This window comes from Rhinopithecus roxellana, chromosome 4, assembly GCF_007565055.1.
Source record: "Rhinopithecus roxellana isolate Shanxi Qingling chromosome 4, ASM756505v1, whole genome shotgun sequence".
Taxonomy (NCBI): domain Eukaryota; kingdom Metazoa; phylum Chordata; class Mammalia; order Primates; family Cercopithecidae; genus Rhinopithecus; species Rhinopithecus roxellana.
This window is the reverse complement of record NC_044552.1, coordinates 152,831,897-152,848,596: the sequence shown is the minus strand read 5'-3', so window position 1 is coordinate 152,848,596 and position 16,700 is coordinate 152,831,897. Positions and strand designations below refer to the sequence as shown.

Here is a 16,700-nt window from a genome sequence, read left to right as displayed (position 1 = left end):
TGCTCTATAATTCTGCTAAAAAGAATAAAAGTAGTGCTGGAAAAATATGCTTACCTATAGAACCACAATAAAAAAAATCATGTATTTCTCACATACTCTATAACTGGAGGTTACACTGAGTTATATTCTGCACAATTTAAAATCATGTTTTTATATTTTTTAACTTTTATGGATTTAGGGGTATGAGTGCAGTTGTATTACATGGATATATATGTAATGGTGGGCTTTAGTGTACCACCACCCAAATAGAGTACAGTGTACCCAGTAGGTAGTATTTCATCCCTCATCCCCCTTCCACAGTCCCACATTGTGGAGTCTTCAATGGCTATTATTCCACTCTATATGTCCATGTTACTCAAAAAATTAGGTTTTGGCTATTAACAGAAATCAATAGAAGTTTTATCACTTTCCCTTTTTCTTATTTTAGATAGATCTCTTAATTATTATGATTATTTGCTATAAACATTTTGAAATAAAAAGTATATTTGGACCAAATTTTATGATTTTGTTACCCTATGTACCAAATCACATTACTTCAAGTGTTTGCCAAGGTTTTTAGGCAAAAGAATAATGTAAATATTTAAATAAATAAGTTGCATACCTCTATGCTTTTAATCCTATTCTCAGTGATATCTGAAATTCCAGTATGAACCAAAGTTGTTTTAATTTCTTTTTCCAGAGCTTGTATCTCATCCCACTTACTGAGTATTTCACACCTCTTTTTTTCAACCTTCTCAATAAGAGTAAGTTGGTTCTCATCAATTCTATGTTTCTCAGATGATTCTGGAAATATTTTTAAAAACAAAGTATTAATGTGTTTAATATCTCATTATTAATAGCATTATGTATTATTAACAATATTATGTATGTGCTATATATATAACTATAAAATATAATTTAAACTCAAAGCATGTCAATAAAACTAATCTGACCCAAGAATGAGGGTATTCCTCCTTTAATTCATTCCTCTAATCAGTACATATTTGTTGAACACATTTTTGTGCAGACACTGGGTTAAGTAGAAAGGTTCAATGGTGAATTAGCCTTTTTCAGAGTGTGTGATTAAGCAGTGCAGACCAACAAGAAACAACAAGAGTGACGGTGGCAGAGTAGAAGGTCCAATTACGGTAAGACAAAGGTAAGAACATCAGACACAGCATGAGGAAGGCTCAAGGATGACTTTGCCAGAGAAGTGTGATTAGGTTGAAATACAAAGGATAAAGAGAAGTTGGACAAACAGAAGGGTTTTGGCAGGGAGCAGAAGACAGAATTTAGACATTGAGGGACGATGCTAGGAGGGAAATGGGGGACAGCTCTGAGAAGACTTGTGACCTATGTTAAGAAATCAGTCAAAGCTGTTGAGAGCTTTTAATATGGAGAGAGACACGATCAGATAATGATCACTGTCTCCAGTGAAATTGTGTCCTGAAAGTGGATTAGACAGCACAAGACTAGACTCAGAGAGACCTGTTGGGAAGCTATGGCAATCATTCACACAGGTTGATCAGGTCAGGATATGTATTAGTCTGTTTCATGCCGCTGATAAAGACACACGGGAGACTGGGCAATGTACAAACAAAAGAGGTTTAATTGGACTTACAGTTCCACGTGGCTGGGGAAGCCTCACAATCATGCAGAAGGCAAGGAGGAGGAAGTTCCCTCTTACACAGATGGCAGCAGCCGAAGACAGAATGAGGAAGATGCAAAGGGGAAACCCCTAATAAAACCATCAGATCTCATGAAACTTATTCACTAGCATGAGAACAGTATGGGGGAAACTGTCCCCATGATTCAATTATCTCCCACCAGGTACCCTCCCACAACACATAGGAATTATGGGAGCTACAATTCAAGATAAGATTTGGGTGGGGACACATAGCCAAAGCATATCATAATAGCACTCCCAACATGAAGAGAAGTGAAAATAAATAAATAAATAAACTATTTAGGAAATAGAAAAAGAAAATAGACCTTAGTAATTGACTAGATCTGGCAATGTAGAGAAGAAGGCAATGTCAAAAACAAGCCCTAGGTTTTTGCTCAGTTGTAGCTAGAAAGAAAACAATGAGTTCAATGAAGCATGGAGGAAAGAAAGAACTTGGTTTCAATCCCAACTTGGCCACTTATTTCAAGCTATGTTGGAAGAGGTTGAGGGGTAGGAGAGTGAAAGTTGCCTGGCACATGTTTTATGACTTTCATCTCCATGTGTTTGTTGATACGATCGATTGAAATAGTCAGGGAGATGCCCATTTAGAGAAGGAGATGATGAGTTTAATCTCGGACATGTTGAAATACCTATGGGACACTCAAGAGGCCGTGTCTAATAGGCACTTGGATATACAGATCTCAAGCAAAAAAAGAAAGGTTTTTACCAGGTAAAATAGATTTGGAATTTAAAAGAAAACTCTTCCAAAGAGATGCTGGACTCCAAAGAATATCAACATTTAAGGAGTACAGAAAGGAAATGGAGACATCAAGTGATCCACTGCTGAGGCCAATTTGTCGTCAATCAGCACAGTTATATACTAATTAGAGTGGTGAGACTTCATTTTTTGAGAAAAAAACAATTACTACTTTTCAATGGGAACAAAACAGTTAGAAATATTAATAACCCTTCCTTGTAGATAGTAAACAAGAAGGAAGCCACTGCCATCATTCTACTTTGCGAAATTTGGAAGAAGGAGAAACTTTGACATTAAATTTTGAAATTTGGGAAAATTAAGTAGACACATGATGAGCTAGCTGAGGGGATAGAAATGGTCATAGTTAAGCTTCTACACAAACTGAAAGAAACTACAAAATAAAGTATGTGTTCTCCACCTTACCCTAAGCTGAAGGTTTCAGCCCAAAACCATCAGCTGAATTCAAAGAGGCAAAAAGGAGTGTCAAGTCAAGGGAGTGACCTCCGTCCTCACCTCTTTTCTACCCTCAAGACATAACTATAGGGAAAGACTGAGGTATGAAAATGGGGACATTCCACAGCAAATGTGTGTGATTGGAGGAACAGGCTCCTGCGATAGAACACTTTGGGAAAAGAATAAAGCAGGAGGAACCAGGGGCACCGGGTTTGTTCCGTCGCAATGAAAGAGTGATGGGAACAGTGGACTAGGATCAAACATGAAGAAACGTTACTAGAGTTCTAGAAAGTTAGTCACTCCATCTTATTTTTGTTAATCTTTGCCTTTTTTTTTATTACTAATGGCTAGCAGTAAAGCCCTTAAGTTTCTGCCTTTTTGTTTTGTTGTTTTGTTTTTAAATCATGGGCCTGTTTTAAGAGAAAGCAAGGAAACAGAAAACACCAAGCCTGGGTCCTATTTCACGTCTGTGAGAGGAACCCTACAAAGAACAAACAACATGGTGAAAGAAGGAGGGAAGCAGGTGACCTCTGAGTCCTGAGAAGGGACGGAAGGAGAAGCAGAGTCAGCCTGGGACAGAGAACAGGCAGGACAAGGGGATGTAAATCAGGTGACAGAAACCTGTGCAAAGACATCCAGCAGGGTTAACAGCACCCGTGCTACTCATAGGTAGAAAAGAGGAAACAGGCAGAAGGGGGAAAAAGGTGGTAAAAGCACTCTGACAAGGATCTTTGAGGCCAAGCTCTACTAAGAACTTAAAACAGGATAGGCCTGTGAGCATATCCTACCAGACGCTGAGAAAAAGTATCTAAAAACAGAGTATGAGTGAGTGTTTAACAAACTCAGGGGGAAAATGGCATTTCATTTAACAGTTGGGAAACAGTCAAGGTTAATGAGCAAGATACTTAAGCTTATTTTTATCATTTAATTGCATTCTAAATTGTATACATTCAAAATAATTTTATTATCTATTTCATAAAATGTTAATATCTATTTCATAAAATATTCATAAAATGTAATTAATTTCCCGTGAAATGCATATTCTTCCTCACAAGTGATAATAAAAAGATGAAGAACAAACAGGCGGTGACCACCACGTGCCAGGCCCTGTGATCTTGGGCGATGTGGGCGAACACGTTGCATTCTCACAGCAAAACTTAGAGGGAGCATCAGCATCTCCCGTGTTGACAGACAGGCAGCCAAGGCTGCAGCAGCTGAAATAATGGAGGTCACAGCAAAGCACCCATCAAGAGGACATCACACAGACACCTGCCTGATCGTTCCTTCGCAGACTGCAGCAATGCCAGCTCCATCTCCAGTTCACTTCTGAGTCTACAATGTGTGGATAAACAATAGGGAAATATTAGATCCTCATTATATCTTTTTTCTTTTGTCTATGTTACACCACAAGTCTCTTATAGTTGAGAAATTAAAATAGACCTGCTTACTTTCTAACACAACAGATACTCTGAAGATATTTATTAAATGACAGCCTAAATCAGTCAAGTTAAACAAACAAAATAATACTTTCTTACCAAGATTGCATAAGCCTTTAAAGAGTTAGTTAATTTAAAATAAATGATTTCCTATAGAGTTTATTGATATTTTTTGTTAATGGAATTGCCAAGAAGGAAGAACGCAAAAAAACAATTTAAAAAACTAAAAAAAAAAAAAGCATTTTACACTCAAAGTCAAACAACATGTCGAGGGCTATGGAAAGACCTTCCTGATGCTGAAATACACTGCATATTTCCTGTGTATTTTTATTCTGTGCAAAAGATACAATTTACAAATTTCACTATGTTTGAATTAAAAATAAAATACGAGAGGCTGGGCATGGTGACCCATGCCTGTAATCCCAACAGTTTGGGAAGCCAGGCAGGCAGATCACGAGGTCGGGAGATTGAGACTATCCTGGCTAACACGGTGAAACCCCGTCTCCACTAAAAGTACAAAAAATTAGCTGGGTGTGGTAGCGAGGGCCTGTAGTCCCAGCTGCTTGGGAGGCTGAGGCAGGAGAATGGTGTGAACCCGGGAGGTGGAGGTTGCAGTGAGCCGAGATTGTGCCACTGCACTCCAGCCTGGGTGACAGAGCGAGACTCCATCTCAAAAAAAAAAAAAAAAAAAAAAGAAAAGGGGAACAACCTCTTTGTTTCCTCTGCTTGGTTCAGAGTGACCTACATCAACTATCTTATGTTTTATAGATTCAAAGAGAAAACAAAAAGGAGTCTAGCAGGTATTACGTATATTGAGGACAACACTGTGATTCAATTTAAAACATCAACATGCAAATAATTTGATGTCAAATGTCTACAAAGGGCCTAACAGTTTAAGATTTTTACACATATTAGTCCATTTCATCACAGATTAAGAGAGAAATAGGGTGGTTATTATGACCCTCAATTTTAAGAAACTGGAGCCCGGCATAGTGACTCATGCCTGTAATCCCAGTACTTTGAAGGACCAAAGCAGGTGGATCACTTGAGTCTAGGAATTGGAGACCAGCTTGGGCAACATGGTGAAACTCCATCTCTACTTTAAAAAAAATACAAAATTAGTCAGGTGTGGTGCCTTTGGTCCTAGCTACTTGGGAGGCTGAAGTGGGAGGATCCCTTGAGCCTGAGAGGTTGGAGCTGTGGTGAACCATGATCACGCCACTACACTCCAGCCTGGGCAACAGCGCAAGACCCTGTTGCAAAGAAAAAAAAATTAAGAAACTGGGGATTCAATGGATTAATAATAATGATGAAAGTCTTTTCAATATGTATAGTAAGAAAGCTTCATTTCCAGAAAATTTTTACATATTATAGTTTTAACTATCACTTAGGTTTGTGTTCTATTGCTTTGTTTTTCTTCTTCAGGGACTTTAATTATACGTGAATTGGAATTCTTTGCTTATGTCTATTTCATCTACTTTTTCTGACTCTTTTTATTTCTGTATCTCATTTACATTCTTTTAAATATTTTTCCACTTTTTCCCAATGCCCGTTATTATATTTTCATTCAAAACTACTCTTCCTTGGGTATTTCGGAATTTAGTCTTGACCTATGATACAATTCTGACTTTTTCAACTATTTTTCACTTAGTTTTTATCTTGTTTTATTTCTTCTTTATTGTTGTTGATTTCTCTCCTTAGTTTTTAAATTTATGACTCAAGATTGTTTTCATATGCTGAAATGCTCTTTTGGGAACCTCTAATTTAGCTTGGAGTGCTGGGCTACAGTTTTCTTCTCGTTCAACTTTATTATTATTATTCCTTGGTAAGGCAGGGACTTTCATCAGGTAAATCATTTGGATTCTCATTTTCTGTTCTTTTCTCATAGTAGTTTGTATAGACGAAGATTGTTTACACCTCTGCATTTTTGCAGGCTGGACTAGTGATTTGGAGTAGTATGTGAGATTGCTAATTCAAATGGATACTTTTCTGTCAGTGTAGCAAATTATGCTATTTTATTATTGATTTCGTTGTTGTTGTTGGTTTTCGTTTTGTTGTTGTTTTGGTGTTGTTTTGATTTCCTTTGATAGTCCTGGATACCTCGCTTGTTTAGAGGGGAAAAGGACAGTATGTGGAAGGGTTGTGTGCACCTTGATTTTCCTCTTTTTATGGGTTTTTACATTTTCCTCTCTTGCTCCCTTTTGCCTTCATTGGACATTCCTAAAGGATGCTGCTCCCTTTCCTTGAACTCCCTTCTCACATGTATTATTACCATTTCAAAGTTGTATTCTCACTTCTACCCTCTTCCAAGTAACCCCACCCCACCCCACCACACCCCTGCCATCATAGTCAACGCTGCCATCAGCCCAGCAGTACAGCTGTGTGGTTTTCTCACTTACATGGATTCTCTCCCTGGAAATGGTTTTAGAACAATCTGAGACCTCCTTCTAGCTCCACTGTTCTCTCTTCCATGAACTTTTCCCAAAACCTCACTTGCTCTCACAAACAAAGCTTTGCAGCAGGAACATGGAAACTGGTTCACTGCCACTGAATGTTTTCTTTTCTATTTTCAGTCATTTTTAAACTTTGGATGCATTTGCAATGAATTCAGTTTTTTTTTTTTTTGTTTTTTTTTTTTGTTTTTTTTTGTTTTTTTTTTTTTTTTTTTTTTTGCCTTGGCATTCACTTTGAACAGAAGTTTAATTTCTCACTCCAGAAGCAGGGCTCAGTCACCACTGCTTGACACAGTTTTTTTGCTTCTCCTCCTTCCAGTGCCTCAAAATGGTCAGTCCAGATATCTGCCTTAAACAACCACCTCCCAGTGATCACCCACTATGGGACAGCTAAATACAACCTACTTTCCTCAACCCACTGACCCCCACGCCCTGCAGGGGCCATGAGAATATGCTGCAGTGACCCAGAAACCACTCTCCATCATAGTGTGTGTGACCCCACAGACCTCGTGCCTTCTTGCCCTAAACCCACTGATCAGAATTCCCCATGGAAAACCTGCTAGAGTCACACTCTAGACCCAAACAAAAGCCTTGGTCCATCGGTCCTCACTCTCTCTCTTGCTCCCCTACCTGCTGATGGAGCGAGTGTGTTGCAGGCAGCTCCCTACTTCCTACCACCCCTGAGAGGCATGCTGCCCTCTTTTCTCTGGGATCTGTAAGTAACAAATCTGCTATTTAATGTGCTTTGTTCTGTGGCCTTCTCTGTGCCTCACGTGATGGACACACTTGAATGTCACCTTTTACCAGCCAGGGATCTCCTAAAGACTGGTTATCTTGGTAGGAATAACCTGGATACACACCAGACAACGGCCACGAGGGCTTCTGCCAGTGTAGTTGGGTTTCTTGTGAGAGGAATATCTGGTCACAGGTCAGACACTTGGGCATTAAGCCTGAAGGCTAGGATGAAGATACATCCCATGAAGAGTACCCTGAGAACATCCTCCACCAGCCCCCAAAGCCCCATCAGGGGAGGGCTAGAGTTCATAGCCACCCTTGTGAGAGAGACCGCAAGACCGAATTGGAGGCCAGGTGTGGTAGCTCATGCCTGTAATCCCAGCACTTTGGGAGGCCGAGATGGGTGGATCACTTGAGGTCAGGAGTTCAAGACCAGACTGGCCAACATGGTGAAACCCTGACTCAACTAAAAACACAAAAATTAGCCGGGTGTGGTGGTACACACCTTTAATCCCAGCTACTTGGGAGGCTTGAACCTGGGAGATGGAAGTTGCAATGAACTGAGATCACCCCACTGCATTCCAGCCTGGGCGACAGAGCAAGGCTCCATTAAAAAAAATAAATAAATTGGAGCAACAAATACAACAGTTCTCTGTCTTCTAGTTACACTGTAAGGCAAATTTTGTTTTTTGGTTTTGTTTCTTGTTTTGTGCTCTTGAAGATATTTTGGATGTTGTGAGTTTCCTTTAATCTTTTTCAAATCATATAAACAGTGTGCCCTATCCAATTGTGATTTGACTCTGGAAAATGACACAGAGAGGTTATATTAGAAGTGTTTTGTAAGTTAAAAAACAATAAGGGCATTCATATAGGTGTCTTAGATCTGCAGCCCTCTCACCTATCAGTCAGTCTTCAGGGGACCACCAAAAGACAGGAGATTCCTTCAGAAACCTGCCCAAACTCCCCCCATGGACACACCATACTTAGCAGAATGTCTTAGTCACATAGGTGATGGCCTGTAGAAGTGGCCAGATGACAGGCATGATATTAGCAAAAGTAGCATGTTTTCAGCAAAGCAGAAATCAATGTAACTGTAGGCTTGTCACATCGGTTTCAGATCTTGTTACAGGAGAATCTAAACATAGATCATATCAGTCACTCATGCCTCACCTATCATTCTGCTCCAGGGCTGCTTTTGTGGCTCTCACAAGCGTCCTCAGCTCTTCCCTGGCAAGATCCATGTCTGCCGTCTTCACTGGCCTCTGCCCCAGCGCCTTGAGTTGAGCCAGAAGAGCCTAGGCAGGACCAGGCACAAGAGGTGAGACAAGCACACAGGGAGGGCGGGAGGACTCCCTTTTTGATTTGTCATTAATGCGTTTTCAAGGTGCCCTGGGTTAACATATACATTCTCGTTAAAACAGGTAAATTGGGAGGATTTAAGGGAGGGAGGGCTGTTGGGGGAGGAATGGCCAATCAGTGAAGTTTCCATTAAAATACTTTTTTCAGTATGTTAAGAGTTTATTTTTCTAAGAAATGGAAAGATGGTAGGGAATTTCCCTGTTGGCCTGTGTGGGGGGAAGGACATGCTGGATAAAGCCCTGGAGGCACATTGTTAGTAGCATTGCAATCATTTCTTCTACATGAATGAGAAGTCATGTGAATGCGCTTGCCATCCGCAGAGGTAAAGCTGTGCTGTGCTCAAATGAGGAGCAACAGAGATCTCTGCCTCTTAGGGGAAGCACTGTCAGGGTTACAGACACAGAAAGAGGCATCCAGGGCCCTGCTGGCCTGGGAATTTCTTCATGCTCACGTTTGACCGAGATAGGGACGTATGCCACTTTTTGACTCAATCTCAGAACGTAAGGAACAAGGTAGATTCCCCACTGGAGCCTTTGCTCATTCTTACAAAGACAAAGGCTGCTTCTGCGTTATGAAAAGGCTCAGCACAAAGAAAATGGTGCTCACATCTTATTTTAAATGAAGAAGCAAACTAGAACTGATCTTCTTGCAATGCTGTGATTGTTTGCTCATATACAAAAGAAGCAACTATCTTTCCTAATTTATGAAGTAAAATTAATCTTTAAAGTGTATTGAATTCAAAATACCAAAGTTATCTTGGCTACAGTGTTAGATGTTCTTAGGTTTTATAGGTGATTAAGTTATTCCGGCAGTATATTTTCTTATTTGACCAATCACACGTTTAACCCAACCCTAGAGGGAACACCTGGCACACCGTCACCCGTTAAACAAAGAGATCATGGGGTTTGAATCAGCTTACAGCACGCTAGCCATCACAACACATTCTCAGTGTTTTCACCAGGATAATGACTCGACAGTGGTTTTTGGAAACTACTGGCAGAGAACCATTTATATTTCCAATTTATACATAGTTATGTTGCTTGTTTGGCAGTATAAATAATGTTATGCCAATCTAAAGGGAATTTCTTTATCAATAATGTTATTAAGGCAGTATAAAGCTTATCTATAATAAAAAATATCAGCTATTCTAAATTATGGGGCACACATGGGGCTTCTTGGATTCAGAAAGTTTTCCACTGCTCATGAAATACGAAGCTAGGAATAGGCAGGCTCTATTCAGGCTCTTCGCGATCGATCATCACCTCGTACTGTGCTGTGGGCTGGGACTCCAGGAGCGTCGCCATGTAGAGTTCATATTCATCCTGTACAGAAACAAACACAAAATCCACTGGCCGTGCATGAGGAGGCCACAGGACAGGTGTTTCATGTGTATAAATAACATGGAAGTCAAGAATGTTCATTTAGATCATTTCAGAAAAACATAAAATGTTCCTACAATGTGTTAAACAGTATACATGCTGACATTGATAAAATCACACCATCTTTGAAGCATAGTTGAGCATTAAGTATTGATTACCTCAGAATATCATAAAATGCCATGGGATAAAATATAAAATATTGATCACTTCAGAATGTCATAAAACACCTTGACACAAATACAACAAATTATCTCCGCCATGCACAAGCTCTGTGGATTCAGGTCCTACTGGCCTGCCTGGATGAGCTTCCCAGTGATGAGGCATCGCTGGAAAACAGGCCATCAGGTCTCCACTGTTAGGCATTCCTTGTCATTAGGAATTTAAAGAATTGCATGGTCTTTAAGCAACATAATCTCAACTCAGGTTCCATATGAAGGACATTGTTTCATTTTTTTTTTGCAACCTCTGCCTCCGAGTTCAAGCGATTCTCCCACCTCAGCCTCTGAGTAGCTGGGATTACAGGCACGTGCCACCATGCCCAGCTAATTTTTGTATTTTTAGTAAAGATGGGGTTTCACCATGTTGGCCAGGCTGGTCTTGAACTCCTGACCTCAAGTGATCTGCCTGCATCAGTCTCTGAAAGTGCTGGGATTATAGGCATAAGCCACAGCATCCAAAAATCACTTTCATCATGAAATTACAACAAATCTATAATTCCATAAGGATTCATATAAAATTACACATGTAATGTTAAATTAATTCTTCGTTTATTTGAATTATAATAATTATGTACAATTTATAAAAGGTTATGTATAATTAGGAAGCTTTAGTGGGAAAATATGGGCTTAAGGAAAGAACTGACTGGGTGTTGATTCCGCATGACCCCTTTATAATTTACGTCCCTGCAGGCAGATAACCTCCAGTCTCTGTAAGTGATGGTCCCTGTCTGTAGAAGGGGGCCTGTGATCCCTGGCAGAATTTCAGTGAGGCTTGAGATCATTCATGTACACAGAACCTCATGCAAGCTTCTCAACTGTTATGCTGAAGATGGATGTTTCTTACCTTAACTTTTTTCAAGAGATCACCAAATATCAAAGAACTGTTACAAATATCTTCAAAGACTTTTCCAAAGATGTGCAGTCTGTTGAACTGCTGAGGGCTGCAGGTGCAAATTTTCTGGAGCTCCTGGAGGAAAAACAGAGTCAGCCCCTTTCAGGGTGGCTTCATTTTTCTTCCATAACCGAATTTCTCAGGAGCCAGGGAGGACACAGCTGTCATCACCCTGGTGAGTGTGCGGGCAGCACAGGGGGCCGGTCCTGGGGTTCTGATCCCTCCCACCATTTGCTGAGTTTCTTTGTCTCCCTGGTCACACAAGATTCGGGATTTTTAAAATAATATTTTCTTCTTTATTGACTCCCTTGCTCCCGGTACTCAAGCATTCACTCTCCGCCTCCACAGTCCCCCAAGGCCCTTTCTCTCTTCCAACCCTAAGGCCTGGCTGCCTCCTGGGGGCCTGCTATTTTCTTCTCTTTCGTGCATCGTCCCCATTTGGAGATGATGCCTCCAGTCAGCTGTTCTCCTCTGAGTCGGCAGCCCACCGTAGATCTTCCCCTCACACCAGCACTTTCTGTACACACATGCTGCCTGGGCATACCTCAGGACGTGACAGTGCCCATCAGCTCTCCCTCTGCCCTCACCGTTCTTCCACCGTCAGGCAGGCAAGCCCTCTCTCAGACCCCTCTGCTGACCTACAAACATCTGATTTACTGTTGCAGCCACATGGCCTCCAATGTGTCTGCGATGGGCCTCCCCTAGCTGACCAGTTCCCAGAAGGCACCCTCCTTCATTTCACCCAAACTGTCCCCACTGAACGTGCTAATGCTCTCGCACCTGGTACAGTACTGCATTCTGCCTGCACGTATCAGGGAGGCCTCAGAGGACGAACCTCAATTCACAGTCGTGGCTGTCTCTGACCCAGAGCACTGCACCCAGAGCACTGCACCAAGAGCAATGACCCGGGAACACCGCAGGGAGAGCACTGAGCCAAGAGCACTGCACGGAGAGCACTGACCCGAGAGCATTGCACGGAGAGCACTGACCCGAGAGCACTGCGCGGAGAGCACTGCACCCAGAGCACTGCACCAAGTGCACTGACCCGAGAGCACCCCACAGAGAGCACTGAGCCAAGAGCGCTGCACCGGGAGGTCTGCACCGAGAACGCTGCCCCGAGAGCTTTGCCCCGAGAGCTGTGCCCTGAGAGCACTGCACCGAGAGCACTGCCCTGAGAGCTCTTTCCCGAGAGCACCACAGGGCCGCCCTCCTCACCCGCTGCAGCTTTCTTTCGTGGCCCGCGGCCACCTTGCTCCCAGCGAAGTCATTCTTCAGGAGATCTTGCTTGGCGAGCACTTCTTTCTGGAAACACAGGAACATCCTGTACCTGTCTGCGTTGGTGGCCCCCGCCAGGTAGGAGCTGACATAGTGGTGCCGGTCCCTGGCGCCTCTGGGCCCGGCTTCCTGGTACTGCAGCACCTTCACGTCGGGCAGCTGGAGTTCTTCCCTCCTGCGCCATCCAGGAGGGCCCCGTCCGGGAGGGCCTCCTTTCTTTTCTTCCTTCCCCTCTCGGAGAGCCTCCACTGGAAAGAGATCCTCCTCTGAAGTGTGGGAAAGAGAGGCCTGGGGGTTCAGGTACCTGAACAGCGGGGTGTCCTGGGCCTCACTGGGGACCAGCGCCGTATGGATGGTGAAGTGGGCCAGGGCCTCCTTCATCCTCACCACCTTCCCTGTGGGCAGCTCTCCCACCTCAGAGGAACTCTCCCCCTTGGGCCGGTGGGCATTGGGCCAGTGCTCTAAGACTGTCTCAGGAGGCCGGTAGAGCTTGTTGGGGTTCAGGTGTCCAGAGATGTAGAGGTGGACGTCCTCCCGGTGGTCTTTCTGAAGCCGGTTCAGAAGTGTCTTCAGATTACACAGGGTCTTCACGCCTGGCGTCTCGCAGTGCTTCCACTTCAGGTACACTGGTCAGAAAAGCAAAGGAGACTCTTAGGGATCGCTCTTAGTTCCACAGGAAGTCAGCTGATGCTCTGGCTGAGAGGCGTAGCCCCTGACCAAAAGAGGGTATACAGAGAAACAGACGAACAGAATACATGACCTGTCCCTTAAAAGTCAGAGACACCCGTGGCGGATCTAGTATGTTGCTGCAGATGAGAAGCAGGCAGGCCCCCAGGATGTGCAAGCCAGCCCCAGAGCTCCGGGCCCTCAAAGCCAATCAGAAAAAGACAGAATATCTTAATTTGGCAGAGTATTTCTTACAATATTAGCAAAGGCTCTGAAACAAAAGTGTACAATCTTAATTATAATTCTTAATGACGATGCTTAAAGATGTTTTCTTTAATGTATTTCACATGCAGGGGAACACAGAAAGGGTGTTGGTTAAAATCCTCAGTTAATGCTAAAACGTCTCAGGAGTCCCTGACTAAACCCCTCCTGTGACCAGTAGCTCGCTTACCCCTTCCTGCACCATCCCCACAGAGCCAACCCCTAGGGCTGTTGAACCGCAGTTGCCTCCTCTGCAACGTTAGAATCATCATCTCAAACAAAATGGTTGATTGACACGCAGATGGAATTACTTTTGGCAAAGAGGCACATGGCCTAGAAGAGATACACCATAAATTCTACCCATTTTGGCTGCAGGTCTAGAGTGTAGGCAACACGTTACTGAACACTACAGATAGAACAGGAGGAGCCCAGATTTGTCCCCTTTATTTGCTGTTTTCTAACCTAAGAAGAAGAATTTCTTTCTGGGACACTGTGTACTGCGATGCCCAAAGGGCAGCAGGCCCATCCATATCCTCCTCAGAGAAATTTCCTCCGTCCATTGCGAAGAAAACCATCCTTCCCCGAGTCCACCCAGGCGGCTGAATACTGGAGCCAATACTTTCAGCAGAGGGGGCTGCTAGAGAATCGCCCCTGTTGATCAGCTTAGTCCTTCAGAGCAACCACTTAAATGATTAGCAGAACAAATTCTCCAAGACAGTGATCATTGCAATTCATCAAAGGCATGAACACTTAAAGCTCTAAAAGGCCCCTTGTACCAGCTCTATGGAAGATGGAAGAAGGAGGCAACTTCATTGCTGTTGTGTTATCCTTCGTTTATTTTACTTCCAAGAAGGATTTGAAGCCACCAGCAAGTCAATCGACACAATCATTTTCCCACTTCAAATGCTTTTCCTTTTGATTGTAATAAGACCTACAATAAGGTTGTAATAAGTGGAAACTTCTGTCTGCCATGTTCTTGTAATACATGCCACGAATCCCCATCTTGGCAATAAATATTTTATTTTCCTATCTGAAAACATTGTGTGTGTGTGTGTGTGTGTGTGTGTGTGTGTGTGTGTGTATCCTGCCTTCTCTGCCTGAGAGAGAAAACAAACAATAAATGAAAGTTTTAAGTATTTATTGGAAAATATGACTCTTTTACAAATGATCTGAAAACAAATTTGCTGTCAGTAAAACCAAACCAACTTTTGAATGTGTATTGAATAGGATAGGTCTTTAGACTACATTTGGATTAATACATATTGCCAAAATGTAGTATTAAACATTTTTAAACAGAGGTTTGAATAGTAATAGGTTGAATAGTAATAGGTCTTTAGACTCCATTTGAATTAATACATATTGCCAAAATGTAGTATTAAACATTTTTAAACAGAGGTTTTTTATTTGTTTGTTTGTTTGGAAATGTATCCTTCCCTCCGCCCGCCACTGACCCCAGAACAGGACAATAGGTCTTTAATGTCAAAATTATTACAAATCAGGCTGGGTGCGGTGACTCACGCCTGTAATCCCAGCACTTTGGGAGGCCGAGGCGGGTGGATCACTTGAAATCAGGAGTTCGAGACCAGCCTGGCCAACCTCGCGAAACCTTGTCTCTACTAAAAATACAAAAATCAGGCATGGTGGCGGTGCCTGTAATCGCAGCTACTCGGAGGCTGAGGCACCAAAATCGCTTCAGAAGCCCATCCCTCCACAAATGAACATCAAGCAAATCTCACAAGCCAGCAAGAGCCGCTCCAGGCCACTTACATTCAGGCTCCAGCTCCTCCACCATGACTTCCTTCCCTTCAGCTGTCTGGGCTGGGCTGTTGCCATGGAAACCACAAACATTCTAAGCCCTCCCTAGTTTCCCTCACTGCTAAGCAACCAGGCACAGCCTCTGCTGCGGAACCTCCCTCCAACCCCTCCCCTCTTCTGTGCCTGCGAGTTTCTGGAACAGGGAGTGCTGGTGTTTGCTTGCTTACTTTTTAAAGTGAAACACTTTTCGTGATCTGAAAAATATCAAAGTATTCTCGCATTCCCTAATTCCTCTCCAAAGCCCAGGGGGCAAAAGATAACTGGTCTTCAGGCATCTGCTATAGAAATGTGCAGATTGGACAGTGCGTAACCCACCCAACTGTACCTGGAGATCCAGCACACAGCAGGTGCCAGTCACTTAGTGATCATTTAGTCGCTTTTTATTATTATCTATGTATTTGCTAGTGGGGAATTGAGGTCCTGTGGGGTAATTTGCCCAAAGTGAGTTAGCAGAGAATGGAATTTACAGATGTGTAAGTGCACATCTGTGTGACTGCAAAGTCCATCCTCTCTCCTCAGGCTATCCCATGTGTCAAGGGAGGGAAAAGCTAAAACTTCTGTCTTTGAAAACTGTAATTCCGTTTATATGTCTTGCAGCCAGAAAGAGAGTACTGGAAGGGCAATTCCACTGGATCTTAGAAGTAACTTTGACACCAACCCTCACTGCTTACCGCTCTGAAATGGGAAAGACAGCGATGTAGGCGTTACTGGTTGTGCGGATGGAATTACACGGTGCTGTGAAGGAAGCGGGGCACACAGTGTTTTTTGTTTCTTTGTTTCTGTTGATGCTGCCTATTAGCTCAAACTGCACCATTTTGTGAGCCCCGCTCCACTTTGCAGACCCTGGTCAAACTGAAATATCCCACGGGCGTCGGGCCACGAGATACATCCTGCCCAACCACCTGACTTTCTTATCACCCCCTGCTGGGCAAAGCCCTGCCCGGCAAATCCCCCAGCTGAAGGATCATCCTCATCAGATCCTGCTGAGCAAAGATCCAAGGAACATTCTATCACATCCCCCCAAAAACAGGGCCACACCACCTTGCCATGGAACATCTTATCAACATCTTCCTGGGAAGCAGGTCATACCCACCAGGCCCCTCCCACCCAGGCCTATAATTACCCCAGCCTGTAAGCCGAGGTCAGCACTGGCATTAACCTGGTCCCCCATCTCCGCAGGTCTTAGGCTGGACATAGAACCTGAATCGCTGGAGAGCTGCCAATTCTCTCTCTTTTTTTTACCCTCACCTTCCCTTCCAAACCTAACACTGGACAGATACTTGAAACATGAACATTCTGGAAACCAAGAGGCTGCCAGGACCCTCACCTGCTCGGGTGGCTTCATCACCAGGTGCG

General features: G+C 43.1%; 1 protein-coding gene across 1 annotated transcript in view; it reads right to left on the bottom strand.

The window, feature by feature from the left end:
- The window catches only part of C4H6orf118 (chromosome 4 C6orf118 homolog), a 32,672-nt gene extending 17,322 nt beyond the window's left edge, over positions 1-15,350 (bottom strand). Inside the window, exons 1-7 of the mRNA XM_010373145.2 lie at positions 15,297-15,350; positions 12,543-13,228; positions 11,280-11,402; positions 10,101-10,160; positions 8,650-8,774; positions 4,129-4,187; positions 602-783 (exon numbers count right to left, since the gene is read on the bottom strand). Coding sequence (XP_010371447.2) covers positions 602-783; positions 4,129-4,187; positions 8,650-8,774; positions 10,101-10,160; positions 11,280-11,402; positions 12,543-13,228; positions 15,297-15,321 — 1,260 coding nt within the window. The 5' untranslated portion in view covers positions 15,322-15,350. The remainder of the gene's footprint in view (positions 1-601; positions 784-4,128; positions 4,188-8,649; positions 8,775-10,100; positions 10,161-11,279; positions 11,403-12,542; positions 13,229-15,296) is intronic.
- Positions 15,351-16,700: the final 1,350 nt, after the last annotated feature.